The sequence below is a fragment of the Notolepis coatsorum genome (genome assembly GCF_963971535.1).
Source record: "Notolepis coatsorum genome assembly, chromosome: 8".
NCBI classification, from domain to species: Eukaryota; Metazoa; Chordata; class Actinopteri; order Aulopiformes; family Paralepididae; genus Notolepis; species Notolepis coatsorum.
Window position 1 is genome coordinate 29,837,428 of NC_140172.1, and position 15,448 is coordinate 29,852,875.

The 15,448-nt window shown below is 40.5% G+C and overlaps 1 protein-coding gene across 1 annotated transcript in view; it reads right to left on the reverse strand.

Annotated features, from left to right (window-relative positions):
* Positions 1–15,297, reverse strand: part of erg (ETS transcription factor ERG) — a 51,873-nt gene extending 36,576 nt beyond the window's left edge. Inside the window, 1 exon segment of the mRNA XM_084319664.1 lies at positions 15,156–15,297. Coding sequence (XP_084175790.1) covers positions 15,156–15,173 — 18 coding nt within the window. The 5' untranslated portion in view covers positions 15,174–15,297.
* Between the last annotated feature and the right edge of the window lie 151 nt (positions 15,298–15,448).

The following is a 15,448-nucleotide window of genomic DNA, read 5'->3' on the forward strand; positions in this document are numbered from 1 at the left end:
TAGTCTACCATAACATATCAGCCATAGAACACATTATAGACAGGCAGTCTGACTTCTACCTGGGAGAAACAGCAGGAGGTGCAGTGGGTGCAATATTAACATGATCATCTGTCAGTTGTAACAAGGGAGCCCCAAGTCGCTGCACCCTGGCCCACTGTGAACTAGTTACGCCGGTGGGAAGAGATGGAAGGAATTTTCCTCCAGGATGAAGAGGTGAGAGAGAGAGAGAGCAGGAAGAGGTATTTTGAGAGTCAGACAGTGGAGACGCCAACACACGTCAAGTGACGTCAATTTAAATAAAGGCTATACAGCTTTGGCTGCCCAGTCTAAATAATAGTTGTGATTTATAGTCCTCAGAATTTATGCATATTTTTTTTCTTCGTCACAACGGTTGGTGAGTTTGGCCAATCAGCAATGCCTATACATTTTTACCTATGAAGTTGTTTATAAACCCTTACCTTAAAGGAACACAACAACTTTATGGGAAATGCGCTTACCTTTTTCTCCAGAGTCAGACAAGAAGATAGATGCCAATTTCCTCTCTGTGCGTTCAGTAGAAAGCTATCCGGCTGCAAGATAGCCTATAGCTTAAAACTCTGGGAGAGGTGTTTTTGCCCAACAGCTATAGGCTAGTGGTCCATATCCACTTCCATCAATTTGTGCTAAGCTAGACTAGCTTGCAGCCAGATAGCTTTCTACTATCACCCCACCCTAATTTTTGTGATTATCGAGTTTTCCAAAGCCAAAGCATAAATAAATTATTATGCAGAAGTGACATTCTATTTAGCCCCGCCCCCTGGTTCAAATGCTGCTATACTGTACAATATGTTGCAATAAAAAACAAACATTGGATCAGCTTGAAACAGTTCTTGGCATTCATACATTTGCTTACAACGACGAGGGGTACTTTGTTTTTCCCCCCCAGAGACACGCAGCTGTTATCCCGTTTGCTTGATCTACTGTAGCTGAGCAGCTCCCTGGGAAACGGCTGTTCCACGGCATGACAAAAGATGTGAAATGGTGAAATTTATATAAGTAAATAAATATTTTCTTCAGTGAATATCTTAGTTGGGACATCACTGCCGCGGAATAGGCGTTTTCCCGGGGGGCAGTTCAGCAAAAAATAGCTGTGTGTCTCTGGGAAATATACAACATTTATTGGTTTAATTCATAGTCTTAAGTAGACTTTGGCTTAAGTAGACAACCAGAACCTGCAGATTCCTCCTGAGCAACGTCAGAAGGATCCTCCCCTTCCTGACAAAAGAAGCCACCCAACTCCTCGTCCAATCAACAGTCATCTCCCGCCTCGACTACTGCAACGCACTGCTTGCTGGCCTCCCGGCCACTGCCACCAAACCTCTTCAACTCATTCAGAACGCAGCGGCCCGCCTGATCTCAAACCTACCAAAGTCGGCCCATGTCACCCCACTTCTTAGGAATCTGCACTGGCTCCCCATTGCTGCACGGATCTACTTCAAAGCCCTCAACCTGGCATACCGTGCAGCAAAGGGAACCACTCCCGCCTACCTCCGGTCAATGGTCTCTAACTACACACCCTCAAGACCCCTACGCTCTGCATCTTCTGGTCGTATCAGACCTACTCCTATCCGAGCTCCGGGAGGGTCATCAAGGAGAACCTGCCTTTTCTCAGTCCTTGCCCCACAATGGTGGAATGAACTACCCATCCCAGTTAGGACAGGCGAAACCCGTCCAATCTTTTGCCGTCGACTAAAGACGCACTTCTTCAACCATTATCTGAAATAAAAAAATTAAAAATAAAAATCTAACCCTAACTAACCTTACTGTCATGCACTTGTCTTAATAAACTAACCTACACTGGAGCACTCAACACTTTGATGTACATTGTTACTCAGCTGATAGAGTTGTGCCCTTCCTGATGACTTGTCGTACAGAACTTGTAAGTCGCTTTGGATAAAAGCATCAGCTAAATGACTAAATGTAAATGTGAATGTAAGTAGCCAAAACAATTTCAATCGTTTTATTTGTTCTCAGGAGGAGATTATTTTCCACAGTAGATGCGTACATAACACGACAACAAAAGTGTACATTACACAACAACACTAGTATAGGAGCTTTTGAGCCAGGGGGCGGAGCCAAATGGAATGTCTCTTCTGCAGTCTATACTCTGACACACCAGGGTTTATGTATGGAGTAGTACCGATCTAGAGTCAGCTTCAGTCAGTTTGAATGAGGTCAAGAAGACAAGTGTTCCTGGTCACTGACCCCAGATCAGCACCTCCTCTCCTACTTTTTCACACAAGCTTTGTGTGAAGATCTGAGCTTTCCTGAGCTTTGATCCTATATGGAAAAGGCCATCAAGTAAGGAACAAAACAAAAATAGTGACAGGCCACAGAAAGATCTGTCAGCAGTCTGCACTATAAAAAGTGGCGCTGACAAAGCTAGTACTGAAAGGATTTTTTGTGAAGTCTGTCGTAAAAGCTTTCTGGTGAAGGGTTATTATGTCTGGAATTTAGAGATGGAAATCTCCTTTTTTTTAATAAGATAAGATATTCCTTTATTGATCCCCTTGGGGAAATACGGGTGTTATAGCAGCATGGGGGGGGTACAGTAGAATACATAAATATAGGCAATACAACTATAGTAAAGATAAAAATAAGCAGTGTAAACAATATAATTAACTCTGAATATAAGAATATGAGCAAGTAAACAGTGTAATCAAAGGTGCATACAATAAGCCTTCATGATGACACTAAATAAAAACCAATAATAGCAACATGACGTGATAATGAGCAGCCGATCTGGGCTTCCCCTCCAGATTCAGACATTCCATTGACACAAGGAACACAACGGGGGGGGGGGGGGGAGAAGTTCCACGTTTGATTTTCACTTAAATAAACTAGAAGGAACCACAACAAGGTTCTGGTCTCCAGCCCAGATTGAAACATTCCTCCCGATTCCTCGGAGGAAAGTCAGAGATTGTTTAACAGCCTTTTACATGTCTCTGCCAAGGCAAATGTACACAGAAGACGAGAAAAGGGACATTAAAAGGACAATCCCTGTTATTTTTCCACATAGACACTGTTTCTACAGTATCTTCTGGGATCAATTCAGACCGAAATCTCTCATCGGATGGAGCCTGAGTGGGCTGTGTTTTTCTGGCCATGCGACGACTTGGCTGCACCCTTCCCCCTGAGCTGCAGTTCAACCCAACGGGCCAAGCACAGAGAGAGAAGGCTGCTACCGAAATGAAAAGAAAATGTGAAATGAAAGACATATTTGTCTGAATTTCTAACTGTTGCCAGTTACCCTGTTGAATTGAACTGTGGTAACCGTTAATTTAGCATTTGTTTAGTTTGCTCTGTATTAGGGCTCAGAGGTATACACAATATGAAGGTACTGTCATGGATCCATTCAAAGGTATGGATTTTTTACCATCATCATCCACAATATATTACATATTGTAAATAATATAGCTGTATATATATATATATATATATATATATATATATATATATATATATATATATATATATATATATATATATATATATATATATATTTTTTTTTTTTTTTTTATTCTTTAATTTATATTACATTTTTATTTATAAAATCCTTGCAGCAGCATTAAAAAAAGGTACAAGAAAATAGCCCATTTTGAATGAAACAGTCCATAACAATTGTATTACAAGTTAAAGGGAAAAAAGGATGACATTGTAGTTTGTACTGGAAAACTAAATATCATCATATACCATTATACTGTCAAAGCTAAGCTAGTCTGTTGAACTCACTCCTCGTGAATTCTGCCTACCCAGAAATACTTGTGGTTTGAAACCGGTTAGAGGCTTCACCCGAGGAGAGGAAGTGAAAGTACTCGCTAGCATGATTGATACCTGTGACATTGGTGCCATGACCCTGTCACTATTGAAATCTGTAGAATCAGTTTTGAGAGGATGAGTTGGAGAGGTCTGTTAAACCCACCCTGCAGAAATACTGCCAGTCGAACCAATGAAGAGCATGCTTTTTCTTTTTTTGATTTGTAGCGCTGCTGTCTTTCATGCTGGCAACACAGGTCTTGTGGTTTGAAACAGAGGGTATAGGTTACACTCAATCACATTTTTATTTAACATTTAATTTAAGCAGTTGAAATCCTCTGAGATCGAGGATCTCGTTTGCATAAAAAGCTACAGACAAGACAACATTGATTACAAAAGAAGGGAGACCGGTAGACAGCACGATCCTAAAAACAATATTAATACCTAAGAGACAAGCACCGATACATTCACCATTGAGCTTACAAATGCTTTAAATTCAGACACAGTTACCAACTCCTTTAGTAGTCTGCAGGCTATGTTGTAGGCTATTACAAGCAGAGGGAGCGGAGAACATGAACGCTTTCAACCCTCTCATTCCACCCTCACGTCAAGTCTGTCACCAGATCCGCCTTCTTCCACCTCAGAACCATTTCCCGCCTCCGCCCCTCACTCTCCGACACCTCAGCGGAAACACTCATTCACGCCTTCATCACTTCCCGCCTCGACTACTGTAACAAAATCCTTCTTGGTGCTTCCAAGAAGGTTCTGGATCGCTTACAGTACGTCCAAAACTCTGCTGCGAGGGTCCTCACGCGCACCAAACCCTGGCAGCACATCACCCCCATCCTGCAAAAACTCCACTGGCTCCCCATCAACTACCGAATCCCCTACAAGATCCTCCTCTTCACCTACAAATCCCTGCACGGGTTGGCCCCTTGCTACCTGACCAACCTACTCCACCCCTACACTCCAGCACGAGGCCTCCGCTCCTCCAACTCCGACCTCCTCACCATCCACTGCACCAGGCGTTCCACACTGGGAGACCGAGCTTTCGCTGCAGCTGCCCCCAGACTATGGAACTCCCTCTCCCCCCCAAGAGGCTCTGACACCATCAACCTCTTCAAAACCAAGCTAAAAACCCACCTGTTCACACTTGCCTTCACGCAACACGGCCCCGCTCCCAAGTAGCCCACCCCTGACTCTTTTCTTTTAAGCCACAGATCCTGTTGTTTTGTTTTGTTGTTTGTTTGTTTGTTTTGTTTGTTAATTTCAACCACTTCATCCAATTGGACAGCACCTTGCTTCCTTTTTTTTATCTCTTTTATCTTATTTGTTTTTTTTCCTGTTGTTACTATACACATATATTCATAATATTTGTTTTTAATCTTTTTTTTTCTCAAAAAAAATAAAATTCCACGCTTTCCTTGTACAGTGTCCTTTTTGCTTATTTTATTTTTATTTTTTTTACTAGACTTCACTCAGGTGTATTATTGATGCTCTCATTAATACTATGTTTGTTTCTGAAGTGTGTGTGTGTGTGTGTGTGTGTGTGTGTGTGTGTGTGTGTGTGTGTGTGTGTGTGTGTGTGTGTGTGTGTGTGTGTGTGTGTGTGTGTGTGTGTGTGTGTGTGTGTGTGTGTGTGTGTGTGTGTGTGTGTGTGTGTGTGTGTGTGTGTGTGTGTGTGTGTGTGTGTGTGTGTGTGTGTGTGAGAGAGAGATAGAGAGAGAGAGAGAGGGGGGGGGTGAGAGAGATGAAGAAGGGGCAAGAGAGAAAAAGAGCTGGGAGAGTGTGTGTGTGAGAGAGGTAGGGGGGGTGTGTGATTACTCAGCCCTTGTGTGGGTGAATGTAACAAGTTCCTAACGTCTTCTTTCTCCTATTATTTCATGCACACTTTATTCATTGTTTTAAATTATTATTTTCTTTTAAGTTATTTTGTGCATCACTCTGTTTTGAATTTGATGCAAATTTGCAATGCATGAGGGTCATCCTTTTGTGTTAAATGGCTGCATAAAGCAAGCATTTGTTGACTCTCATGTTGATAAGAGTATTAAAACTTGGAACTTGAAAAAGATCTGTTTAAGGTAGATAAAAAAAAACGAATAAAAAAATGCGATTAATTTGCGATGAATCGCGAGTTAACTACAGTATGGACAATCATGCAATTAATCAGATTAAATATTTGAATCGATTGACAGCACTAGTGTATTCATGATTCTTGGTACATCTTTATCTATAAACCTATTCTGGGTAAACTTCCCTCCCATCTGAATTACATCTGTAACTTAATGTTGTGTGTTTTTTTTCAAATGTAGCCAAGAGTAAAGACCTTAACCCTATCAAAACAGCAAAGTGTATATTTTCATTTTTACCAATGTTTTATAAGATTTACCGTAAATAAGAATTTATTGGAAAAATGCTAATTATTCTATTTTTTCGTAAAAAAACTTGAGGAAATGACTAAATCCAGATTCAACACTGCCATTGGAAAGAGGAGCCTTTTCCCTATCCATAGATGCCATAATAAGGTCAAGGTCAAGTTCAAGGTCAAATATGAATTTATACTAAAAATTGATTATAATGTATTACTGTATCTATAAATCCTTCTGTTTAATCATCTTCCCTTTATTAATTTGCTTAGATTTTTTTGTACACTTGATCTCAAGAAGGTGCCGAATGAGCTCAGTGAGCGAAATCTCTTGCGGCGCTATTGTAACATGGTCTTATTCACCGGCACAGATATAAAATAAAATCATCATTTATATTCTCCTTTTTTTTATTACAATTTACTCAAGCCTAGTAACAGACACAATATTTCTGACACTGGGAATACATACCCACAGGTCCCTAGATGTTCCTAGATACCAAGAACATGCAAACTGACCTTGAAGAAGTGGAGTAATCTTCCATTTACTTAGGCATGTACCTTTAGGCAACATTTCTGAAAATAGGGCTACAGCTTACCAGGTTAAAAGAGGTTATTACCTTGGATGTCAGAATCATCAGCAATTTGTTGCATTGTTAACTGGTTGATGTATATTTCCTCAGATAGCTTGTATATTTAATTTTAACACAGGCTTCAATAGAACTGGTACCAAAGTCTAGCACCAAGCAGAGCATAGAACACTGGTATTCTGACGTGATGACCCTTCCTTCTCTTATAGTTTCCTTGTGCAGTTGTGCTATACGGTACCACTACCTACTGCTTGGGGGACAGAGATTGTCGTTGGTTACCCATTGGCAAGCTATTAGGTCTGCCTGACACACACTGAACTTTTTAGGCTACTTATTGCATATATTATTATATTATTATTTATTCTGTAGGTTATAGCAATGAAAATGCGTTTTTGTCTGCTTTTAGTTTATAACCTAAACAGTCCTCTGTTACCGATCTACCGCTGTTTGATTAGCCGCCTTTAAAAGGCTTTGGCGGGCTCATTTTTAGTTTAGCGCAAATATAGGCTACTGGTATCTTATTAAACAAGAGATCTTGAGGAATCCAAAGCTTACTGGCAAAGGTTGTGCCAAAGTTAAACTATTTTAAGCTAGCTTAAATTTAATGGGAGGAAAATGCCTTTGGCATAGCCATTTTCAAAGGGGTCCCTTGACTTCTCACCACAAGATATCTGAATGAAAATGGGCTCAATAGCACAAGACTCCTCTTTACAGCCAGGCTAATTTATGCTAGTCACATGCCAAACCAGGCAGTGTCACATTTTTTGTTGTCACACACCATAGACTGTAGAAAACGAGTTTTCCTGAAGCATCCTCACGTCTAATGGCTTGGAGCCACAGTACTCATAAATGAGGCTCTGTTTTAGGATTAGGCAAAGGGAAGAACCTGACATCTGGATTTCTCCTCTAATTAGAAGTGCGTCCAACAACTTAGCCATTTCTAGGCATTTTTATACTTTTTTTTTTTTACTAGATATTGACTTTCGAATTACTAAAACATTTAAGAAATTACATTTAACTCAATAGGTAGAAACAAGTACAGGTAAAAACAAGTACAGGCTTTGAGTACTGTCAATTGTGAAGTGAGGCCAATCATGACTATAGAATTCCACAAAATAATTGAGAGGAGAAAAAACAACCTGCCTTGGCGTTGCACAGTTCTGAGAATCAAGCCAGGACAGCAGGATTTTCAATGTGGTTTTGTTATGTTTCAGTACAATAAAAATGACTAAAATAATTGATCAATAACTGCGGGTATGGACCCTGTGGTTCACGTCAATGGAGTGGACTGGAGTGGATTCATTCATCTGATAGGGGGGCGGGGCTGGTGGGGCTGCTGACAGGAAGGCCTCCCTCTCCCAGTGTTTCCTGCCTGGAGAGATTGGGGATGCTGCTGGATATCAAGGGCGGGGAGCGAGGGAGGGCGGAGGGAGTGGGAAGGGCACAAGAGAAAGTGCTGGTCTGCATTTTGATTGTAATGACAGGCTTGGAGAGACGTGAAGGTGGTGACTGAATTCGAGAAAGACAGAGGCTGCATTACAACCTACACTAAAGACCTGCTCAGTCGAAAGCCATACAACAACTAAAAAAGAATCACACTTTAATTAACCCTTTCACTGCCACACTACAGAAGGTTAACCCTTTACTATCACACTACCGACGGTTACCATCGGTAGTGTGATAGTAAAGGGTTAACCTTCTGTAGTGTGGCAATGAAAGGGTTAACCTGCTGCTGTGTGGCAGTGAAAGGGTTAACCTTCTGTGTATTGTAGCAGTGAAAGGGTTAACCGGTCGGTAGTGCGGCAGTGAAAGGGTTAATTAAAATGAACCCTCTTCACCAACAGCACAACAGCAATGAACTGGGCCTCATCTTGTGACAGTTTAACCCTATAACTACCACACTAACAAGCGGTTAACCCTTTCACTACCAAACGGTTAACCCTTTCACTGCAACAATACAGAAGGTTAACCCTTTCACTACCACACTATCACACGGTTAACCCTTTCACTGCAACAATACAGAAGGTTAACCCTTTCACTACCACACTACCAAACGGTTAACCCTTTCACTGCAAAAATACAGAAGGTTAACCCTTTCACTGCCACGCGACAAAGGGTTAACCCGTTCACTACCACACTACAGAAGGTTAACCCTTTCACTACAGATGGTTGTGTGGTAGTGAAAAGGGTTAACCTTCTGTAGTGTGGTAGTGAAAGTGTTAAAAAACTCCAATGTGAGTTGTCCCCCCCGAGGTCAGCGAGATCCTCTCTGTCTACCTCAGATAAACACACATAAATCCTCTTCTCACTGTTGACCCTACGGCCACCACATGCACACACTTTTATAGTCTTTTACGCATTTTTTCATCCTCACGCAGCAGGCAGTGTATTTCTCACGAGTTAAAGGGGACATACTAGAGAATGAGGGAAATAAAGTAGAGGTACATAGAGTTAGAAGTCTTGAGATTGAAAAGCCTAAACAAGCTGTACGGAATTCTCGTGATGTCACAAGGGGGGCACACAAGCAATCAGTTAGCTTTGATTAATAATTTGCTGTGCTTTTTGGAGCCAGGAGCGCTGCCTATAAATGCACTGTCCAGTTTGTAAAAGGTTTTTACTCTGGTTTTGTCCCTGTCTTTAACCCTTTCACTGCCACACTACCAAAGGGTTAACCCTTTCACTGTGACAATACAGAACCTGTTAAGCTGTAGCCCTATTTTCAGAAATTCCGCCTAAAGGTACATGCCTAAGTAAATGGAAGATTGCTCCACTTCTACATAGTTCCTAGATACTTCTTGGTATATAGGAACATATAGGGACCTGGGGGTATGTATTCCCCATGTCAGAAATATGATGTCTGTTACTAGGCTTGAGTAAATTTGTTTTTACGAGAGATAGAATTAGCATTTTTCCGATAAATTCTTATTTTCTGTCAATCTTAAAAACATCGGTAAACAAACGTAGTGCTGAAAATATGCACTTTGACTGCTATTTTGATAGGGTTAAGGTCTTTACTCTTGGCTACATTTGAAAAAGAAACACAACATTAATTAATACGGTCTGTATTGATAGATTTATGATAAAAACAGCAGGGTCCCCGGATTTGGGGAAAACTCTACTTCAAGCTATTCAAGCAGCAACCAGGAGCACCCGGGGGGTAATACCAAGCGCACCCAGCTGAATGTGGAAGTTTGACATTAGATTAGATTAGATTAGATAGATTCAATTGTACTTTATTGTCATTATATTTGCATACAACAAGATTTGGGACTCAAACTTAAGGTGCAGTAATAAAATCACACAAGTAATAAAAGAGAACATAAAATACTATACAGAAACATAAAATACTATACAAGAAACATAAAATACTATACAATAAGACAATGTTACAATACTATACAATATACAAAAATAACAACAATATACAAAATAATACACAAAATAACAATCACAGTGTCAGACGGTAGTGGGTGGGTATTGCACTGTAGATATTGCATTTGAGGGGGTAGGATGTTGCACAGTGTGGGAGGAGGGGAAAGGGGGAATTATTGGTGCATGTTATAGTTCAAGGTGGTGATGGCTCTGGGGAAGAAACTGTCTCTGAGCCTGTTTGTTCTGGCTCTGATGCACGTACCTGTTATAGTCCAAGGTGGCTTGTAGTGTTGTTAGCTAAACTTTGACATGCAGGGCTTGTAGTGTTAGCTACAACTTTCAAAACATTTTCAAGTCTCATGGAGTATTTTACACCCCTTTTCAACATCAATGGCAGTTTGAATGGCATTTAGTTAGGTAAGCTGATATCAGCTAAAACACACCTACAAACACAACAAAGACAGGGGCGATCTCCGGTAATGGCAACAATATGGTGTGTGCTACACCCACCAAAAACGGCACGCTCAACACAAGGGAAGAAAGAGGAAATAAGCAATTATATTAAAACTTGTAAATAATTAAAACTTGTTTTAAACTAGCTTCTTTGCACAAAACATAACAAACATGTCCACAGATTCAAAGAAGTATGTATACAATTGTTGAAACGATACATAATGTCCCCTTTAAAGTAACCACGTCACATACAGCTGATGTGATGTTTACAGTGTGTATACAGTTCACATGGCTCTCTCTGTAGTGTACATGGTACAGTATCATCTTAATTACCATTAAAATGTGTATAAGAAGCTGAGGTAGTACACTTAACCACCCCCGTCAGCAGAAGTACATTCCATGATTCCACGTGTCATTCCGTGATTCCACGTGTTATGAATACATTAATAGATGAGTATCTCTGAATCTCTTAAATACATGTATTATTTTTTCACAAGCATAATATATAGGTGAGTTTTGAATATGTTATGATGTGTTATGACACTATTATTTCACAAGCACAATACACAAAATATGTTAGGAGTGAGTAGTGTGTGTCAAGCCACATTGGGTTCCTACCGTACAACAAAAATGGGAACATGATGGGTAACTTTACATAGCATGGCGAGAGAGCTTGGTCACAGCCTCAGACCACAGTATGCATACACAGTCATGAACATGGCACACGCACGCACACACACACACACACACACACACACACACACACACACACACACACTAGACTGCAAAACATTATCTTGCATCTGACGTCCACGCACGCACGCACGCACACACACACACACACACACACACACACACACACACACACACACACACACACACACACACACACACACACACACACACACACACACACACACACACACACACACACACACACACACACACACACACACACACACACACACAAACACAAACACAAACACACACAAACACACACACAATCACCTGCGCAGTGATTGATTGAATGAAAATGTTATTAACAGATTGCAGAATGGGTACAATACAGTACGGCTCAATACTCAATACAATAAGGGGATGCAGACCAGAGAAAGGCTTTCGTCTTGTTTACATCAGGGTCCCCCATTTTCAATTCATAATGAATTGTAAGTAAGGGTGCAATTAGCACCGTGCAATCCATTCTTTGTGGATCTAGCCCTATAACTTCTCAGGTCTCCATGGGTGTGTTTAACACATGAAGACAAATTGATACTGTCGCCAGCTGTACTGCTTGTCATTTGTGGCTTCCTATGCATGGCTTTCCTAATTATGTTACAGTAGGTACCAGTTTGCATCAACATCAACAAACAAAAACTATTTATATATTCCAGATCAGAGCGATGGGGCACACTGCAGCGTTGTCACAGTTGTTAGCCATAGTGTTCTAGCAAACCAAAACGATCAAAGTCAAGTGTAACAAAGATTGTGTTTTGGCAGTGAGGTCTACCAGAACAATGACCCTCTCAGAGCGTTGCCATTGTGATATGATACATAGAAGAAAGCAGGATATGATACATAGAAAATGAATGGTGTTCCCAAATGCAAAAATGGACGCCTTGTATGAATCATTCTGAAGTGCCACCTTAGCACAGCTCACATTCAGTGACACACCTGGGCTTTGTCAGATGTAACAATTTACAGCCGGTAGAATAGGGAGAGAGAGAGAGGAGAGAGAGGAGAAACGTGCCTAATTGTCAACATAAAAGCATAAAAGCGAATTGCATCTGCTTACTGGACACCTACAGGCTACATGAGGTGAAAGAGCGTGCCTGACACAGGCCTCTGTCAAAATGAAAGTTCTGTTACATCTGTCAACCAGTAAGCGCCTATTTAAACGTGGTCGAATTTCAGTTACTGAGAATTGCGTCTACTCATTTAGCGCTTAAAGGAAATGACGGAGCATGCTGAGATTGGCGGTTAATAAGAACGGCCTGTTGACTATGGGGAGAACTAGCTCTGACCACAACTCCCATTAGAGTTATGGAGTGCAACCGTAGCTAGCGTGGCTTTTAGAGATAAAATAATAAAAAACTCAGCTCTGCTGCAACAGATATTGCAAATGAAGCCATTCCATAGAGCTTAGATTATATTGATCACATATTGACGCACTTCTTCAACCACTATCTGAAAAAAAAAATAATAATGATAAAAAAAAAAAAATAATAATCTAACCCTAACTAACCTTACTGTCATGCACTTGTCCTAATAAACTAACCTACACTGTAGCACTCAACACTTTGATGAACATTGTTACTCAGCTGATAGAGTTGTGCCCTTCCTGATGACTTGTCGTACAGATCTTGTTAGTCACTTTGGATAAAAGCGTCAGCTAAATGACTAAATGTAAACATAAATGTATGATCACAAGCACAGTTTTTGCATTGTATAAATTAACAGTTTTGTCAAAAATGTACTTTTAATCCAGCTCCTGCTGTTTTGCTTGATGCTACCCCTAGTGTACAAAATAACTCTGTCACTGTGTTTTTACACACGGCATCAAGCAGAACAGCAGTCAGATGAGGAGAGGCTGGATTACAAGCATGTTTTTGGCTAAATGTAAAAATGTTACGATGGTGACGGTGCGTTTGTGACCTATGCAGTCTACGCATTTATCTTTTACCTCTGTCGCAATAGTGGTCAGTGTTGAATAGTTGTATCTCCAAAAGCCACGCTAGCTAGGGTCGCACTCCAGAACTCTCATATACAGAGTAGTTGTGGTCAGAGCTACAGCAGGGGAAAACATGAGAAAGACTGCCTTAGAAAATAACAGTCATAACAGCCCCATGCTTTGGAAAGTTCAGAGGCTGTGTATTCTACAACGTTTCACCCAGGGACCCAAACTCAACCATAGCCCCGTGGAACAATGTTGTCAAGTGTTGGGCCTCTGCCACTGGGCTCCTCTGTTTACAACCTGTGGCAAGAGGAGAATACAAATGATTGTGTAATTATGGCTTCCTGGCCTTTGTTTTATTGTTCACACTTTGTTTGGGCAGTGGCTGTAAACATCTTGTTTCTGATATTGGCAAAGGCTCCTGGCAGCATGGACATGAAGTGTTCAATTAGCAGAATCTGATTTGCAAACCTGCTTCCTATGGGGGGCGGTGGGGCAACATAGATTGTTCGAACGGGCATCTTAGTGGCTCTGCATCCTATAGGGCAGCGGTTCTCAAACTACGGGTTGCGACCCAAAGTGGGGTCGTGGGTAGGTGACAGTGGGCAAGTAAATATATATATATAATAATATAAATAATATAAAAATAATAATATGTTTTTTTAACAATTTTTTTTAATGTTCTGGCAACATAATTTGGCTAAATATGTCTTGTTTTATAAATGTGTATTGATAACATAGTGCTGTAATTAAATGTTCTAATAAATATGCATGATCAAGTTCAACAACGTGTGCTTTTATTTTGATATTCCTTAATTCCACGTTGAAATTACGCAATACATTAAGTGTGGGGTCGCCAAAAAGATTCCTAAATAAAATGGGGTCGTGGTATAAAAAAGTTTGAGAACCCTTGCTATAGGGTGTGTGCCATTTTGTGTGTTTGAGTCTGACTCATGACCTGGGTTGTGCATGTTATTATCCTTGCTCTCTTTCCATTGTAGGCATTAGCACAGATAGGGTCCATAGGGGGCTTGATGCCCCACCCTTTTACCCTGAGACCCGCCCGTACAGAAAGAACCCTCTTAGAAAGTGTTTAGAACGTTTACTGATGTGTTTATTGGATAAAGATTTTAGTTTACCATCATCTCCACTTCAAATGGGGCAGGATATCCATCAGAAAATAGCTACTCCAGGAAAGAGTGCCGTTTCACCCCCTTTAAAGCTTAGGTTCAGGAGAGCCCTTTGTCGCTTAAGCCCCTGCCCTCCAGAATATCTCTGAGCATGGTTGTGGAAAAGTGCTATGAAATAATGACTGCACTGGACACTAAATTCCAATTACTGTACTGTATTACTGTTGAGATATTTCCCTATAAGTAAAAGCGAATACAATTTTGACATAACGATACGATTTGACATAATGAATTTTGACATATTTTATTTAAATATTTTCTTACAATTTCAATGGGTTTTAAATATCCCTAAGTACCATAATACTACTTTCTTTTTTTTAAGGCTGCTAATAAAGAACTAGATCAACAATAATTTCTGCTAATACAGTAGTTATTTCTAGAAAGTCATAACTTTTATCAACTAAATGTTTAAACACAGCAAAAACTAAACCAACCTACACCCTATATAACCAACCCCCAACCAGAAAATAAAAAAAGTACTTATTTAAAGACTGATTCAACCGTCTTATTAGAGTCGAGGTGGACGAAATCTCCCTTTTTTGAACAGCACAGACCATTAGAAATGGGAAAAAGGAAATTTGTGAGGAAATCTGGTCACACCGCTCTGGCAGAAGGGTGTTACCCCGCGTACCGCTCAGAGCAACACCACCACCCAAAATATCCACCAAAATACACTCGAATTCATCTGAATCGTTTATAAAATTACGTGAAAATTCACCTACCTTGATGGTGCTGGCCATTTCCAGTCAGGACCATAAAGCCCTGGCAAACCCTTATTTAAAATGTATATATATTTATATTTATATTTATATATATATATATATTACGCAGGCAGTGGACTAGTTGACTTTCTACTCGGCGTTGCTTGGAGCGGATGAGATTGTGCTAAGGTTGGGAAGTGAAGTAAGCCAATAGCAGGAAGCGGTTTCTATTGGTTCTGGCCACCGTGACTCAAAGAAACAGGATATTTGGGAGCGAGGAGATAAGAAGGGCTAAAAACAATGTTGTTATTCTT